General features: G+C 36.7%; 1 protein-coding gene across 1 annotated transcript in view; it reads right to left on the reverse strand.

Moving 5' to 3' along the window:
* The window catches only part of PIK3C2A (phosphatidylinositol-4-phosphate 3-kinase, catalytic subunit type 2 alpha), a 38396-nt gene that overhangs the window by 10861 nt on the left and 10341 nt on the right, over positions 1-17194 (reverse strand). Inside the window, exons 4-19 of the mRNA XM_008937906.1 lie at positions 15968-16088; positions 15176-15287; positions 14569-14648; positions 14401-14464; positions 11968-12111; positions 9699-9741; positions 9398-9611; positions 9197-9319; positions 7512-7679; positions 4404-4512; positions 3764-3906; positions 2944-3132; positions 2369-2462; positions 2008-2102; positions 1516-1696; positions 828-932 (exon numbers count right to left, since the gene is read on the reverse strand). Coding sequence (XP_008936154.1) covers positions 828-932; positions 1516-1696; positions 2008-2102; positions 2369-2462; positions 2944-3132; positions 3764-3906; positions 4404-4512; positions 7512-7679; positions 9197-9319; positions 9398-9611; positions 9699-9741; positions 11968-12111; positions 14401-14464; positions 14569-14648; positions 15176-15287; positions 15968-16088 — 1985 coding nt within the window. The remainder of the gene's footprint in view (positions 1-827; positions 933-1515; positions 1697-2007; positions 2103-2368; positions 2463-2943; positions 3133-3763; positions 3907-4403; positions 4513-7511; positions 7680-9196; positions 9320-9397; positions 9612-9698; positions 9742-11967; positions 12112-14400; positions 14465-14568; positions 14649-15175; positions 15288-15967; positions 16089-17194) is intronic.

The raw sequence follows: 17194 nt of genomic DNA on the forward strand, positions 1-17194 counted from the left end.
ACATGGATAAATATTTTATCAGCGGGTTTTTTTTTTAAACCTAGAAGATTTCTTCTAAAAAAAGCAAATAGGTATTGGCACATTTCACAGTATTTTCTCATTTATCTGCTTTCAAGTACATACTCATTATTTAGTAGTTACAGTAGAGAAGGAAAGCAAGCCAAACTGCCCCTTCACAAAAGATTAAATCCAGTGTTCACAGACCTTTAGGTTCTCAGTCATGCATGATAATATAATCAAGACTGTGGTTGAGTAGCTATTGTCAAATCTTGAAGAGTTTCTGGAAAAATTCTCTACCTGCTTCTCCCACATGATTATTTTGCTGGATCTTCACAATAAAATAAAGCTACTCTCTGCCTCCCTGGACTCAGTGCACCTCTTGGATGGAAACAGCAACAGGCAGTTTCACCTGTTACACAGGATCTGCTCTCTGTCAGAGCTCTATAGCCTTGCTCCATTTTCTCTTGTGATTACTACTGCAAACAGGACTTGTTCATGCACTTTGAATACTCCTCTGCTTTACTATAACTAGAACTCTTGGTCTCAGAGACAAAGTCTGAAGAAATAACTTATTACAGATCTGTGTATTTATTTATATACACATATATACATTTTAAATACAAGTATCTTCATTGGTTTTACACAAATATTTATAGAAATTTTACCTTTGTTCACTAATTTCACTGCATGGTCCAATCATATTTTTTAATTAAAACCATCCCCCCCCTCAGTGTGAAGAGCTTTCAAACATTTCAACTGATTTTTTCCTATCTGTAAAAGCTTTGCCTGTTTGTAATTCTTACAAAAACATTTTGAATGTGCAGTACCTTAATGTTTAGCTCTTTTGCCACAAGACTGGGATTGAGAGGCAAACGGCACTTATTCCTCAAGAAAAACAACTGCACACGTTCCATACCAGTCTGCAAGGCAGCCTGCAGGCAAGACAAAAATATAAAAGATCAGCTGACATTTTCCTAACAGAAGCATCCACAAAACACTTCTGGACAAAGTTGTCCTGAAGGTAATGTTTTCATTCCTCAGCATCAAAGGAATGTCAGAAATTATAACTGCTGTTTTAGCTGTTAAAACACCTAACACTAATACTGGATAAATTTGTAGGGGTTTGGGTTTTTGACTGAACCAGACAGCATCCCACTCTATCAAGCTACGTTCATACTACTAGCACATAAACAGATTCTTTTGCATAATGAGATCATTCTTCTGCAGTAATAGGTTTAAATCCAGCTGCAGTTTATTGTACACAGAAACCATCCTACTTTCTTACCCAATCACCTCACACAATCTTACGTTTCAGTTTACAACAAATTTGATGAAAGCATCAACTTCATCAAGCTCTTATACTTGCCAAAATGCACAGGAACAGATAAATATAGCTTTTCCTTTACATTATATATAGCATTTTATTAAACTTGCACTAAGCCTACAACTGAGTGGACTCAGTTGAGGGTATACTCAGTCTCATTTTCCTAAAGAATATTAAAAATGTATACACACCTGCCGAGCAGATCCACTTGTTTGCTTTACTCTTTCTGCGACCATTCCAAAAAGCTGCACTAGTCTGGTCTGCTTCTCAAGCTCTTCCCTCAGCCTTTTTCCACAGACTGAAAGAAAAGCTCCAAGAATGTGTTCATACCTTACACCAAACTTTGTATCATACAGCGTATCCTTAAGAAGCCTAAAATAAAGGATTTAAGTTAAATTTTCCCGAAGAAAATACTGCAAACAATGCAACACTAAGACAATAGAATACTTTTCATGAATGAGTACTATAGATATCCAAAGTTACTGATATGTAGGACACAAAAGGAAAGAATCTTGTGCCTCACAGAGGCACTGCATTTTAACGAAAAATACAGGATCTACACTTTGTATACTCTGCATTCATAACAGTCACTGCTATGTACTATCGTATTAAGTATATTTTTTTAAAAAAATATTAATCTTATTGCAAACATTAAGTGAACAACGGAATAAAGAAAACCTTACCAATACAGGTAATGTGCTATCCGAATGCTTCCCAGTGCCCGAGCCAAGAGAAATTTGACAAGAGCACTGTCAAGGTAAGTTTCATACTTCAATGCCTAAAAACAAAGGTAATTAAATCATTCAGGTCTGGATTTAATCCTAGATGAAGGGTGAGATTTTATGACTAATGTACAGACAATCACCACAAATCCCTAGGACAGTCAGAGTGAAGTGATTATTTATTCAAATTGTTTCCCATACCATGCATTAAGTTATTAAGCACAGAGGTGTGCACTTGCACTTCTGCTCCTAGTGATCAGCAATTCCTTTAGGATTTCAAGAGCAAAAAACTTCATACTTTAGTGTAGGCAGAAAGTCTTACCTGCACAAACTGAGGGAGGAAATCTGTTAACTCATCATCACTTAATGCCTCTATCCAATTCACAGCAGTACTTCGTACTTCCTGATCAGCAAACCTAGAATGTCACCACAAATCCACAAGTTTATTCTGTTCATGTAGGGATTTTTTACTTTTTTTTTTTTTTCTAGATCAGCTAGATACAAAAGAACCAGTATAAAGTCTTTAATAGCTCAATTAAGGACCTACATGTTTGAGGCCCTTCATTATGTAAGGTGCAAAAGCATATGCCTGTTTAGGACAAGCATAATCATCCCAAAACTTCAGTTTTGACAGCTTGGCTGCAGAGCTTGCTCTCCCATGGCAAAGGAGATTTCAGAAATCCTAACCACTATTGCTATTCCTTCACTCCATTACTTGGCTGAGCCTACATGAATAAAGTAAGGATGTGTTCCTCAAAATTTAAAGAAAATTTAGCTTTTGCTACATGAAATTCAGCAATATTTTCCCCAAGAATGCCATTCAGAATCTTCTACTAAAAGAAAAAAACTCATTTAATGTGCAGCATACAAAGAACTTATTTACACAGTTTTTCTTACTTTGAATCCAGTAGTTCCAGTGCAGCTAAGGGTGACAAAGGAGGCCACTGCCGAAGTAATGAATATATTTCTGGAAGACTTGCCCAGTCCCAGTGCGGGGCACTAACTAATATTTTTGGTAGGCTACTAGTATGGCTATGACAATAGTGTCTCTTCTCCCACAAAAATTCTTTATCTTCTTTTGATAGCCTGCAGACAAAAGCATTTCAGTTTATGATGCACATTACAGACCAACACCTGAATAACCCCAATGCTACTGCTCATTATATATGTACAGATAACTTGGCATAAAAAATGGAACTAAATCAAAATGGCTACTTCCTCCACAAAAGTCAAAATGAGAAGGAAAATAAATCCTCAAACATTATGGAAACAGTTGTTCCAAGTTATAATTTGGGCAGGACAAAAAGAACCTTTAGTATTATCTGAAATGAACCACAATGTTCCTAGTTTGGTGCAGATGAGTGGGAAAGCCTCCCAGAAAACCTTCCATGGCATAGGAACAGCCCCTGCTGAAAATGCTGTTGCTCCCTGTAACTGAAGAACTGCCAAGCAGCAACAGACATAGGTGACAGGCAGCCAAAAGGGATGGTAACCTTGTAACAGGAGTGTATTAGGACACTGGTCACGGAAAGCACAAATAAATTAATTAACTCAGATCCATTATTTTGCAAGTTTAATTCAATCTCTTGTCTAACTCTCCACAAGTCTTGAAAGTATACTAAAAACCATATTAAAGAAATCTAAGAATAAACAAGCATTCCATACCCTAGGCACAAATTGTCATGTAGAAAGAGTATAGCTAGAAAGATGAACATACCCAATAGTGCTATCCTTTGAGAGAATGGCAAGGAGACGGTCTCTCAATGGTTTTTCTAATGTTTCTATGGAATGATGCACAGTAGATTTCGCAGCTTGAGGAATTTTATATTCAATATCAGAAGCATGGGAAGGGAAGTCAATCTAATAACAAAAAATTAAAAACAAAAGAGATGATGCAAGTCCTTAAGAATACTACCAACCATCTTTGGGGACTGCTAAGCCATGCCTAATGAGGTGCCTTTCCCACGAGAAGTCTCGACTGAATTTCAAAGGAGAAGTGCTTATGTTCTCTAAAGAAACTGGAATTGCTATTGTTTGGATCCAGACAACTCCCCTCTTGGCACACATTTCTTTAGACTGCTTTTCAGAGATGTTCTCTTCACAGAATGTACTACCAGTGCATCTTCAATTTCTTACTTTAAGATAGTGATTCAACAACTGACTTATATACACTTATGGCAGGTTTCCATTCTTTGTCCTTAATGCATATTAATCACTATTCTATACTGGCTTTCAAATATGACTTAGCAATATTTACACTCTCTCCAGAACAATAATTGATCTACTACCACTGATGTAAGGGTTAGAATCACGATAGCCAAATAAAACAGTCAGAAAAAGTCAGAATTATAGATCACCTGCAAGACTATTCTTTCCATATTTCCTTTCTTACTGGCCATCCCTGACACGTGATGTGGATGTGATGAGGTCCAGAGTTGCAAAAGCTTGGTACCACAAGTTAATAATCTGAGGGGGAAAAAAAAAAAGCACATACAGGTATTAGTGTCACAGTGTTTACTTCAACAAGGTATTGGTTATTAAAATACCATGTGGAGAAGACCAGCGGTCACTAGATTCCAAAATATTAGTGTGGTATGAGAGGATAGTTCAAATTGAGTATGTGATTTTGTTGCAGAGATAAAATATCTTATGATATTTCAACACTGTTGCTCAGAAAAGAACACAGGAAATCGAACTGTACTAGCCAATACAGGCTGAGGCTTAAAAATGGGCATTATCATCACCAAGTGTCATAAGTTATTTCTTTCACTGGATGTCTTCTGTACTTTAAGTCATTTAAAATTATGGATACAGCTTTTAGGTGGAAAAGGCAGAGGAAAAAGTTCAGTGCAGACACAGCTAAATTCAGTGCTCCCTATTTCTTAAGGGAAAAAAGGAATACTTTTTGCCTCTGAAGAATAAACTGAACACATGTACCTACTTAACCTCTCAGAAAAATGGCATATGCATGTGAATATAACAGACATTGCCATTTGCCTGGACTTTCCACATTACTAGATTCTGCAAGCACTTATCAGATGACATTTGTGTTTGCCAGTTTATTCCCAATATTAGCACTGTTTCCAATTGTAGTAAGGCACAACTGAGAATACTTCATAAATCAGTTAAGTGCTGACTGTTAGGCACAGAAAACTTGTATCGGTCCTTAAAAATCAAAATATAGTCTCAAATGACAGCTTGAAGGCCAAGCCTTGACATTTCAGGGCTCATCTGTGTTTCAAAGAAAGAACAGTTCTTTACATGCAAATATTGGTTAACTACTGGTAGCTTATGATGCCAATAAAAATTACTAAATTAAGCTGTTCAGTTATGCATTAGTGGCATTTTTTTTTTTTTTAATAACCCTCCAGTACTTATGCAAGAAAGCTGTGGCAAGTATATTAACATATTTTAAGGCACTCTACACACTTCCTCCAAAGGGATTTTGAACTTGACTATGGATTCATCTCAAGCACAATAATGACCTTTCATTCTTCCTGTGCTTTAGTTAGATACAAGTTTTACCTCCTGCCTGCTATTGATGCTATTCTCAACTGTAACTGGAATATGTGGCTAGTATTTTTAAATTGAGGTTTGGGTAGACACTAAATGGATTAGACCACTAGCATTGCTACAGCTGCCACACACAGGTCCTTCAGTAAACCCAGGCACAACACATTATATTGTAGTGCTCTGCATAAACAGAAAATACAGTTTTCTCTCCAAACTACTACAAGAACACCATGCGAGACTGAAATACAACATTTAAACAGAAGGCTGAAATAATCATCGTTTATGAAAAGAAATCCACGTATCAGAGGTGACAGAAAGCAGCTGCAGGCCATCTTGGCAATGCATGAAAGCATAAACTTCTAAGTACTTCCAAGGTGTTGGGATCACCACTATATGAAAGGGCATGTGGAACAAGTGGAGCCCCATCTAGAACCAGATGTGATCACTTGTGCAACATCATGCCTAATTCTGGTGCTGGTGGTTCAAGTCCACTGGTTACTGTTGCACTGAATAGCTACCAAAGTGATAAGTGTTTTGGAATATGATTTGTAAGTAAAGTTTCAAGGACAAAGCATCTCAAACAAATCCTGGAACACCAAACTGAGGAAAGTTACAGTAGCTTTTTATTCTTAGTGAAAAAGGCATAAAAGGATCCAACAACTGTACCTGAAGGAAGACCAGTTCAAACTACAAATATGCCATAATTTGAACACAATTATTAACTGTCCCTTTATTTTTTCTCATTAAATAAAACCAGATCTGAATCAAAAGGAATAATTTCAGAGCAGACTGGAATGTTTTATTCCAAAACAAGCTGATGAAAAAAATGGCTTATTTTTTCCCTATCTATTTTCAAATATATCTAGATTTTAAAATAGTATTTTGACGCTTTTGCTGCTTATATATTATCAGCCTATTATTGGATTTAGGAATTTTTTTAAAGGACTAAAGAAAAAAAAATTCTTCATTTTGGCTCCAGCATATGTAAACTTACAAAACATGCAGCACTGACTATTTTGCAGCCAAGGCAGACACGCCTCTAAAAAATAACAGTGCTTAGAAATACTGCAGACCTTAAAGATCTTTTATCCCTAAATATTTGAGCCATCACCATATTTTGCTCCATAAATAAGACTGGGTAAAGATGAGAGCTATTCTTTCCTATCTTAAGACAGTTTTAAGGCAGAAGTGCTTCCTTCCCAGTGACAGGATGGAAGCACAGCACGTTGTTCACCTGCTGCCAGGATCCTGTTCTGGTTTTTACTGCAGTAGACACTATTCCTGCCAAATCCAAGTTGTGCTGCAGTCTCTTTTACAAGTTGCATTCTGTCACCAGGTCTCATGAACTGGCTGAGAACCAGCTGTTTATACTTCATCTGCTAAAATACCTGTGAATACTGACTGAACTGCCTCTAGACAATGATGTACTTTTAGATCTTCTCATCAGATATTTAACTCATGAAATGCCACCTACCAAGACCACACTCCTTCAGTAGAAGGGATGCTATCTGTTCAGCAGACAGTGACACCTGTAGATACTTGAACTGCATACGACTTACAGGGCACCACCTGAACGTCATGGATTGCTCCAAGGACAACTTCAGTTACACTTACTTCCTCAACTTGCTGTTACAAGCAGTTGGCACTAACATGGCCTCTGTTGGCCCATGTTATTCTGAAGGTTTCCTGTAAATAAAACTGTTTTCATGCAAACAAAACTCAACTTCCTCCAGCAGTTTTTTCAGCCTGTTAGATGGAAATACAACTCAGGATTGTGTTTTGTACCTTATTTAATTGAAAATATTATTTCTGTAGCAATATAGTTTACAATTCTTAACTTTACCATGGCTTACTACATTCAGGGGCAGAGAAGTAGTTCCTATAGTTATGGGAGTGAAGTAAGGTTTATATAAAGTCCTATTAATAATCTTACCTATATTTTGGATACTTACTGCCTAAAATCAAAAAGAGGTAGAGAAACCTGACCCAGAATTTCTGGGCCCTTTCTCTGCTTGTTTGAGTCAGGAGAACTCCCACTACTTTGATTTAGTATTCCAAACAAAGTTAGACACAAAACTGACTCCAAAGGCAGCTGTGAAATCTGGATGGGGAAGATTATTCTGTAAAATAAAAACATTAAAAATAAGTCAGAGGAAAGATGGTTATTAGTGAGTTATAGGCTTATCCATATAATCTGTTGATGCCTCCTGCTTTCAAAAAGTTAATTAACACTGAAGAACAAATGTTCAATTTCCATGCAATTACATTTCACCCCATCTCCTATACCAATAGTCTGCAAAACCTGGTACTTCTGCACTGTAGCCAGATTTAGGACAATGCTTTTTAATCTTTGTCTATTAAATCACATTCCTTACACAGAACTGCACTGTCCAGCATAACCAGTCTTTCCACTCCACTCACTACAAGGACAACCACAGTTCCATGTTAGCTGCCTCCTAATCTCTCAGACTTAGAGTAAGTTGACAACAGTTTCCCATCCAAATGAAAGGATCTGTTAAGAATAACTGAAAGCTAAATTTAAATGGTACAAACCAGCACCCATAAAGAAAGGAGCTGAGAAGTATACAGGTCACTGAGCAATTGAAACTCAGATTTGTTTACACTGGTTTTATTGCTTAAAACATCGATTTTCTGTAACACACCAAAAATAATTCTACAAGTCACAGTGTATTACTAAGTCAGTTACACTATACAACACAACTATATTAAGCAGCTTACAAGCCAACACTTTTCACTGTAAACACGCTAGTACTTACCAGCAAAAGATCTGACAATCTCTTGCAACATCATAAAAAAAAAAAAAAAAAGTAGCTGGAGCACTCTTTGAAGGCAGGAGTTCAGGTATTCTAGAACCTGAAGCTCTTATTGCTGGTCTGAGATAATTAGTCACTGTAGACTTTCAGGGTATTCCTCAGGGTCTGTCTCTGACCTTTAAAAACAGTCAGGAAAATAGATAGAGGGCAACATGGAGCTCACCTGACGCTCCAGTTATGACAGGCTGCCTGATAACTATTAAGTGGAAAAAGAGTAAGCTGTGCATAGACATGTGCATAGACATCTCCTCAGTTATCACCTGCCATCCTCTCCTAATTGCTCTGTGCATTCCCTTCCTTCCTTCTTCCTTTCTATCCTCTTCTTCCCCATAAAGAGAAACTGAAGTTTAGCAGCTCAAACCAGACATCATTATATGCTATAGACAGGCACTCTTAAGTACTTGGGCATCTGCTTCCTTTAGGAAACAATCCAAAATTAGATGTTTAAGTTTAGATACTAAGTTGTTGTAAGCAAGCTTTGTTCATCCTCCTTTAAGCAGCACAAGCTGTTCCCATTCCAAGGAAAGCTATGGTTTGTCCAGCTCCTTATACTGTGTACTACAAAGACATTAGCAGAGGATACTTGTCCAGCATTTCCCTTCCCATTTTTAAAATGCATAGTTAAATAACGTTTGGAAAAACATTTCTGATTTTAGTCAGCAAGCCTCACACATTGTTTTTTCCACCCTTCAAATGGATTTCAGAAGCAAGACATGCTTGAATGACTGTATTCAGCAGCTGTTCAGTAGGTACTAGCTAAAACGTAGTATTTGAGTGAGTTTAAACATAATAAAGTCACTTACAGTTCATCCCATTTAATCAAGTAGAAGAAGTTCTTGTATGTGCCAACCTTCTTGGACTGAATAGGTTTAAACAGATCTTTTCCATTATGGGTCAGAGAACAAATCAAGTAGTACTTTTCATAGCTGGACAAGGAAAAGAAAATAAATTAAACAACAAAAAATCCATAAAAGGATTAATTTTATAATTAATAAATTACTCACTTTGATACCCAACCAGGAGAAATTCCATGTGCAGCAAATATGGTGAACTGGAGATGTTCTGTGGCAGTCCATGCTTCCTTGGTACTCTTACTGGCTTCTGGAGAAACTGCTGCAGAACTGCTACATAAATTTGTGTGGAGTTGCAGAAGGGCCTCAACTGCTCTGGTTAACTGGTCAATACTTGCTTTTAGAGGGTTTTCAGGCTGTAGTGAACCTAAATTGTAATTTTTCTTTAATGCACAGCTTCTTAAAACAGCCACCAGAAAGCAGGTTTTAAATAAAATTGAAGAACTTTACTCACCAGATGAGCTCTTGCTGGTGTTATCACCACATTTTAAGGATACCTACACAATAAAGTTAGAGGAAATGTCAGTACCAAGAAACCCATAGTAATTTTCTGTTGCTCTTAAGAATCTTGTGCAGCAATTTTGAACCATATGAATCAGGCCCCTATTTGGGTTTCTGTAACACATACTTTTTACCCAAAGTTCCTCAACAGTTAACTGACAGCATCACAACTTCCGTATCAGGCAGCATGTTCAAAAGCAGGGGTTTTGTCAAGTCACAACACCCTTTTGACACTCTCTAGGAACTTTTAAAAGACACAGTACATTGCAATATTGCTCAGGATACTGGGTAGAGTCAGAACTTGGAGCTGTTACAGATGAAAGCAGAATGTTAGCTCTGTTACCCAGTAATTTAAGTCTGAACAGTTGTTTTGTTTGTGGCATTTGTTAAGGTAATTGTTGTAGGCAGGGTTACTATAAGTTTACTGAGCAAAACAACCTTAGATGACTGAGAACTGAACAGTAACTACTGCCACTTCATAACATCTGCTGTTCTGGCTTCTTGGCCTGCTGAAATGGAAGTCTAAACATGATGCAAAGTGACTGTAAGGTCTAGTCTCAACAAGGACACTGCTGAAGCCAAAAGGTGACAAACAAACCATGGGAATTTACTCCCTTCTAATAAAGAAAAGTTTCATGCCAACTTCTGATAAAACTAAAACTTTTAAAGAAAACTAAGTTTGTCATTTAAAACCAAACCCCAGTGAATTCACAATTCTTGAGAGTTTGAAACCTTTGCCACAACTGCTGCAGAAGAATGGAAGCTCCCTTTATACTTTTAGTGTAGCAGGGAGCATCTTGTCAGCATTAAGTTGTAACTACCAAAAACCTTCACATTCTTAGAAAAAAAAATACAGAAACTTAGGGGGAGGAAGGGAGAGGTGCAAAAAAAAAAACCAAAAACCAAACCAAACCCAAACCACACAACACCAAAACACAGAATTTTCCCCTTTTAAAAAAACTGCCATGTGTTTCCACTATACTTGTCAAATAGTCCAAGTGCTTCAGCACGACAGGACACCAAACTATTGGAACAGCACTACACATGTAGCTTTCTACCTGACAATCTACTGTTTCGTTTTACTTTTGGAGCATTACTTCCAACAAAACAATTACTTAAAAAAATAAAAAACCCATAAACAATAGCTTACATAAGATTCAGATGCAACTGGCTGCAATCCTTACAGCAATTCTGCTTCTGAAAGCAATCCTATATGCCTTCATACACATTGTTGTTTAAGCTAATGTTCATCACAAGAGAACTGCAGGGTTTTGCTGATAAAGAAGTACCTACTGAAAATTCTATATATAGAGTATAATTTGTTGGGTAAAGCAGGTTTTGTGCTGTAATCTAATAATTTCTACAGCTTTCTATGAAAAAGCAAACACTGGAGAAATATTTGATAAGCTGTATTTTCTTAATATGTCTCCTGGGCTTCTCTGCAAGAATTTTAGCTCTTGGGACAACACTATTTATTTAGTATGTGCATACTGCAAGACTTCTGCTTAGTATTAGAAATACATCACTGAACTGATGCAGCCAAAAGTGCATAGCACAGCAAAGGATTCACCACTCCAATAAGGCAGGACAACAGAAATAGCACTACAAGACTACTTAGCTTTTTTTACTTGCACATTTATCCATTTAATGATTGTTTGTGATGATGTGACTTGAGAACAATTCTGCTTTAGGGAACTGTTCACTGTAAGGTAGTTTTATCATCAAAACCTGTGCTCTTTGAGAGATTTTATTTTTGTCAATATTCTCAGGAATACTGGAGCATGAATCATTACAGCTTATAAGATGTGATTGCTATTCATATAAATACTGCACAGAAATTGCACATGATGCAAATTGCTTCTTGAAGCATAACTGCATGGCTTGTCGAGGCCATGAGCTAGTTGTCAGCTTCCCTTGGTCAGGTTGGGTGGCATCTACTGTGACACAAGTCTGTAGTTACAAAACTAGAAAACAGTATTTTGAAACTAGTTTTTAAAAAGCCACTATTTAGAAGAGGAAAGGATTCCTGTTCTAAGAGCAAATAATTAATGCATCAATAACAAAGAAATGTTAAAATAAATGGACGATACCAGGTAAAATAAAACCCCACACAATCCAGACTGAACTGTTGCTGGTATTTGCAACTACTAAATATGATGGAATAGTATTTATCAGTGTTAAAAAGCATACTTCAGAATGCAATTTAGAGTGTGCAAGTTTACCTCAGCATTTTTAGTCCTTGGAAGATTAACAGCCCTTCTTAACTTCTTCACCGATTCCGTTATCGCAGGAGTCTCTACACAATCCAATGTGGAACAGATTTTTCTGACAGTCTTAATTATGTGATCTACTGTTTTATGCTGGTTCTAATAAGGAATGCATGAGAGAACAGATTCGTCTGGTCACAATCATGAAATCCAGTATTACTTCAGTTTGGTTTTGTTTGGCTTTTTTTAATAATGAAATTTCATTATGCGACACATCTCTCAATTACACATTAAGCTGTGGTTTAACAATTTGATCAAACAGAAACCTCAGCATTGAGAATTTCCTCATAGCTCAGTTATCAAAGCCAAAAACTTAGTGGTACAGATTCTAGAATGAGGTCCCATGAAACATTAGAAAATGGTTGGAAATCTCCTATTAAGCTGTTGGCAGACAAGTATTTTCTAATGAGATATTAATCTCAAATTTCCTTATGGCATAAAAAATGTAGTTTACAAAAGGATATTCAATTAGCGTGAGGAAGGAATGCTAAAGAAGCAGCATTTCAATTTCAGCCTTCTTAAAAAAACCCATAGATTCAAATTACAATTACGCTACAGAATAGCTTCCATAATGGAACCTTAACTTTTTTACTTCATTTTAATATGCTTTTGAAAAAAGTCTGTTGCAGCTTTTGTCTTCCATACTGTTTAATTGAAGTGGTTCTCCAGATGAAGCAATTGCAAACTCTCATCTTAGAGAAGGAAAGGAAGGGAGTTGGCACCCTTAACAGAAGTCTTTCTGGAATGGAACAGATCAGCTTCATATCAGAGAATGAAAATGCTGGTAGGCTGTTTAAGACAAAGTGGAGATGCTCCAATTAGTCTCTTCCTTCTTCTCTTCAAACAGAAGAAAAGCCACTTAATCTAAACCGAAATTATTGTAGGTTTCATTTAATACAAGCAAAGTCTTTATCCAATTTTAAAGAACACATTTAGAAAATTAAAATATTTCCTTCAAAGTAACTCTATTTTTTAAAGGCTTAATGTATAGTTTTCTTGGACAATTTTTCAAGGCTTAATGTATAGTTTTCTTGGACAATCACTTATGAGCACTCAGAACTAAATAAGAGGGATTAGCGTAACATCCTCTCAGCAAGATGTAAACTGATTCCCAAACCTTCCCTCCTCACACACCCAGACATTCTCATGACCTTCCTACAAAGGGATAGCAAAGAAGCCATCTGAATCAACAAGGGTTTGGATTGGGAGTTACGTGGTAACAATTAACTTTGTCCCAGTGAGAAAACCACAAAAGTCAGAAGACACTGTAAATATTTAAGCGACACTTTCAAAGCTAACACTTTGAAGATAACAAGGCTTTGACACATGTAAAGCAAAATTTCCACTGCTGCTTTCCTCACAGGATCTCAAATTATTCTCAATAAAAAGACAACAGATAACTCTTAGTGTCCAATGATGTGAAATCGAAGGCTATGTGCAAGTTATTTAAGGATTACAAAACAAAATCACCACCATATCAAGGAGCAGCAACATCTCACACTCTTCTACTAAAAGACGGGGTTCAAAACTACCCTTAAAAACATGGTGAATCACCACCAGGGGAGTTAACTAACATTAAGGGAATATGCAAATAGTGGACATCAGCTTGTTCAGACCTGCATTCCTGGAGAGGTAAACATCGTGGAAATGAGAAGTACTGTAATTAACATAATTAATTTCAAGACTGTTCTTTCAGAAACTGTTCAAGAAACCTAGTCATCTACTGTTTAAGAATTTAAGTCTCCAAGTTACATTACTATCAGGAGTTAAACCAAGCATCCCCTTTTAGAAATGAGTACAACAGGTTATCTTCAGCTAGCTTTTGCATTTGGGAAATCATGTCAAACTACTCAACACTCCACATGCAAGTAGTTTTAAGCTACATTCCACACTCTCAGACAGGGAATTGACAGCATATTTTAAATTAATGCAACAGTGCAGGAAAAGACTTTGTATAAAAAGCTTACTTCTATGTTCCAAACATGTTTCAGTTATAACTCCCACCGTACATAATTACTACTGCTCACTTCTGTGTAGATTTTTATCTGTTCCCAATATATCTTTCATTGCTGATGACAACTAACGTAATCAGGATTCAGACCCTTTCCCTGTTCCCCTAAACTAATCTCTTCCAGCATTTTTGAGGAAAAGTTATTTTGCACCCCAGAACCTGAAAGATAATTTTCTAATTATGATGATGAGGTAATAGTTTGCAAGAAAAGCTAGGGAGAAAAGAGAAAAGCAATCTAAAAATTCATGATACCAAATATACATTTGACAGCTTGTTCATATCTGTTTCCCCAAGAATACCTGCAAGTCCTTTTCCCATCTCATTACTAAACTTTCTCATGCTGCTTCTGGTTCATCAATAATTTACAATGACCTTACCTCATTTTTAAGAGCTGTGTTAACTTGCTTGTGATACACATCAAGAAGCTCTTCAATGGAAGACCTGCAAGAAACAGTAGTTCTTGAACACAAGTACAATCACATAACATAACCTTGGTCAGAAATCCAGCAGTGGGCTGGATTCTAAGATTAACCACAAAACATTACCTTATAATAGGTTCTCTGAAAGGCTTTTCTACTTTGTAGAGGTGTTTGGTTAGATGTATGGGTGTTCTGTCATCATCTTCCTGCAATAAAATATTACATATTAAGTGCAGCTCTCACTTTTCTATAATTTGTAATACTGTTTTAGGAGCTTCGTTACTAATACCTGTGGAGTAAGGAACAGGAAAGATGTAAGGTGATCTCTTCAAAGGGGAAAAGAAATAACTAATTAATAGCCTATGAAACGTACACATTGTGTGAGGGGGGAAGAAACAGGAATCAAGTGCCTAACTATGTAGATAGAAGATTCCTCCCTCCCTCTTTGGTGATTTGATACATACACAATTCAACTCAAAAACTGTTTTTCACTTTTAACTCTGAAATTTGTTGCTGCTCTTTCAGGCCTCAAGTTTAGTCCAAGTGCTTGCATACTTCTTCCAGCTAGTACTTGGTCTAGTAAGAGATTATCCATATTTATAGTATTTGCCTTGCAAAAATTGGGTATGTATTTCACATCCTCTGACCAACACAAAGCGAACCTATCAACTCTGTTGCAAACTCTCTTCCTCCTCAAGATCCACACTGCTGCTGCCCTGCAGGAGGTACTTACTGTTCGTGCCAGGTCTCTGCATATGACACTATGGGTCAGGAGCTGCAGTTTGATTTCTGCATCCCACTTCCGACAGTTCTGAATGTATTCATGACTTCCTACACAGTGCTTACTGTTAAACAAAAGAAACCACAGTTACACCAAAAAATTTACAGGAAATATTCAAGGCAACCTGTTGACTCAAAATAAGGAAACAGTGAATGAACCTCCACACCATACTTCCTGATCTGATTTTCACTTCTGCAGAAGGTTTAGAATACTATTACAGATACTTATACTGTTGCTAAAGCTTTCAACTACTACAGCTAACACTGAAAATAAATATTATAACCCTGAAAACTAATGGGAATTTGTAAGCCATTGGTTCTGAAAAAAAATAAAACAACCAACCAACACCAACAACCAAGCACCAGCACCACACATACTCCACTCCGTATTATTTCATATTATTAGAAATCATCAGTAGATCTTTTTCCTGGTCACTTGGATTTGAAGAGCAACTGAAAACTACAACATCCATCCACAGAAATGCTCTAGAAATCTGCATCTGAAAAAAAAATCTGCACTCACTGCAGCACATGGCAGATGAGAACAGTCTTCTAGGAAAGTATTGAAAACCTGTTTTGCAATATCCCATAGCAGCTCCAAAGACTTCTGATCTCTGTACCAAGTGTGACTCTCATGTTTTTAAGATTTGTGCTCTCACACATTTAATTGTTAAAGACAAACATCCCAGTAACTGTGCCATGAAAAAGCATGAAGTTAAACATTAACAAAAGAGAGTTTGCTTACTTCTGTAAAACTTCTTCTTGGCCACAGACTTTCAGGATATAGCTGCCAATGTCCACTTCATTCAAGTCATCATGCACCCAGCAAAGTGCCTGCATTATTATAAGCTCAACAGGGGAACTCACTGTTTAAAGAAATTACATCTAAAAGTTACATATAAATCTAGCACATAATAACCATTGCTCACTCACAAACTAGTTATTTAATGAAACTTATTTTGATACTTGTAGGGAAGACTTATGCTTCTGTAATCTCCTAAATTTCATAGTTTGAGATCTCCATTTTTGTCTCAGAAAGGCATCTTATAAAACCTGTCTGTAGTTTAAAAAATCAAATTATTTTTAAATTACAGTTTAGTCACTTAAATACAAAACCAGTCTGCAGTCTGTTTTTCAGACACTTTTATATGAGAGGTTTTTTCCCCATTATTATTTTGTCTTATTTAGCAAGGACTTAAAAGGGGTAAGTGATCCCAGAGCTGCTTAGAGTTTAAAAATCATTATCTGAAGAACTGAAGAAGGAATTTCTCTACTTGTTCTGCTTTTGAGGGGGGTATCAGCTGTAGCAGAGGCAACTCTACTGAAAGTCTTTTTTTCTTTTTGCATGGCATTTGTCTAGGGCAGTTTCCACACTGGGCAGATCAGATCTCAGTAAGCACCACTAAGGCTTTGCAAAAGCAACTCTTTAACTATCAGTAGTTTCATATGAGGCTCCAAACAGGTTTTATGAAAACAGGCTTCCTCTTCCATCTAGCAACTACAGAGCAGAAGAAATAATCCCAGAGAAAGCCAAAATCCATCCCCTCACAGCCACCAGCTGTCACTGATGAAAAATACATCCATGTTTTAACGCCACAAATGTTTTACTTAAAAAATGCCCTCTGCTCCTCCCTAGTTTCTGACCTCCTTTTTAAATGATATGTAAGTGCCTCAACACTAAAAAACACAGTATAAAAGTATTTTATTGTTTTACTAGCACCTGCAGAGTGTTTTCTCCCTCCAGGGACCTTCCCAACTTTCCTGATTTTTTTTTAAGAAAGAAATGTTGCTACTATGGTGAATACAGAGAGGTACTGCCACAGCAGTTTTCCACAAAACAGCACAAGTGCTTCATCTCATTAACAATGATAAAAAGCACAGAAGTATTCAATAGCATACGAAGAACGAGTGTATGGAATTCAAGAATAAGGAATGATAACAAGCATGAATTCAGAAACACTAAGTCTTTATT

The sequence above is a fragment of the Merops nubicus genome, unplaced genomic scaffold, assembly GCF_000691845.1.
Source record: "Merops nubicus isolate BGI_N331 unplaced genomic scaffold, ASM69184v1 scaffold17123, whole genome shotgun sequence".
NCBI classification, from domain to species: domain Eukaryota; kingdom Metazoa; phylum Chordata; class Aves; order Coraciiformes; family Meropidae; genus Merops; species Merops nubicus.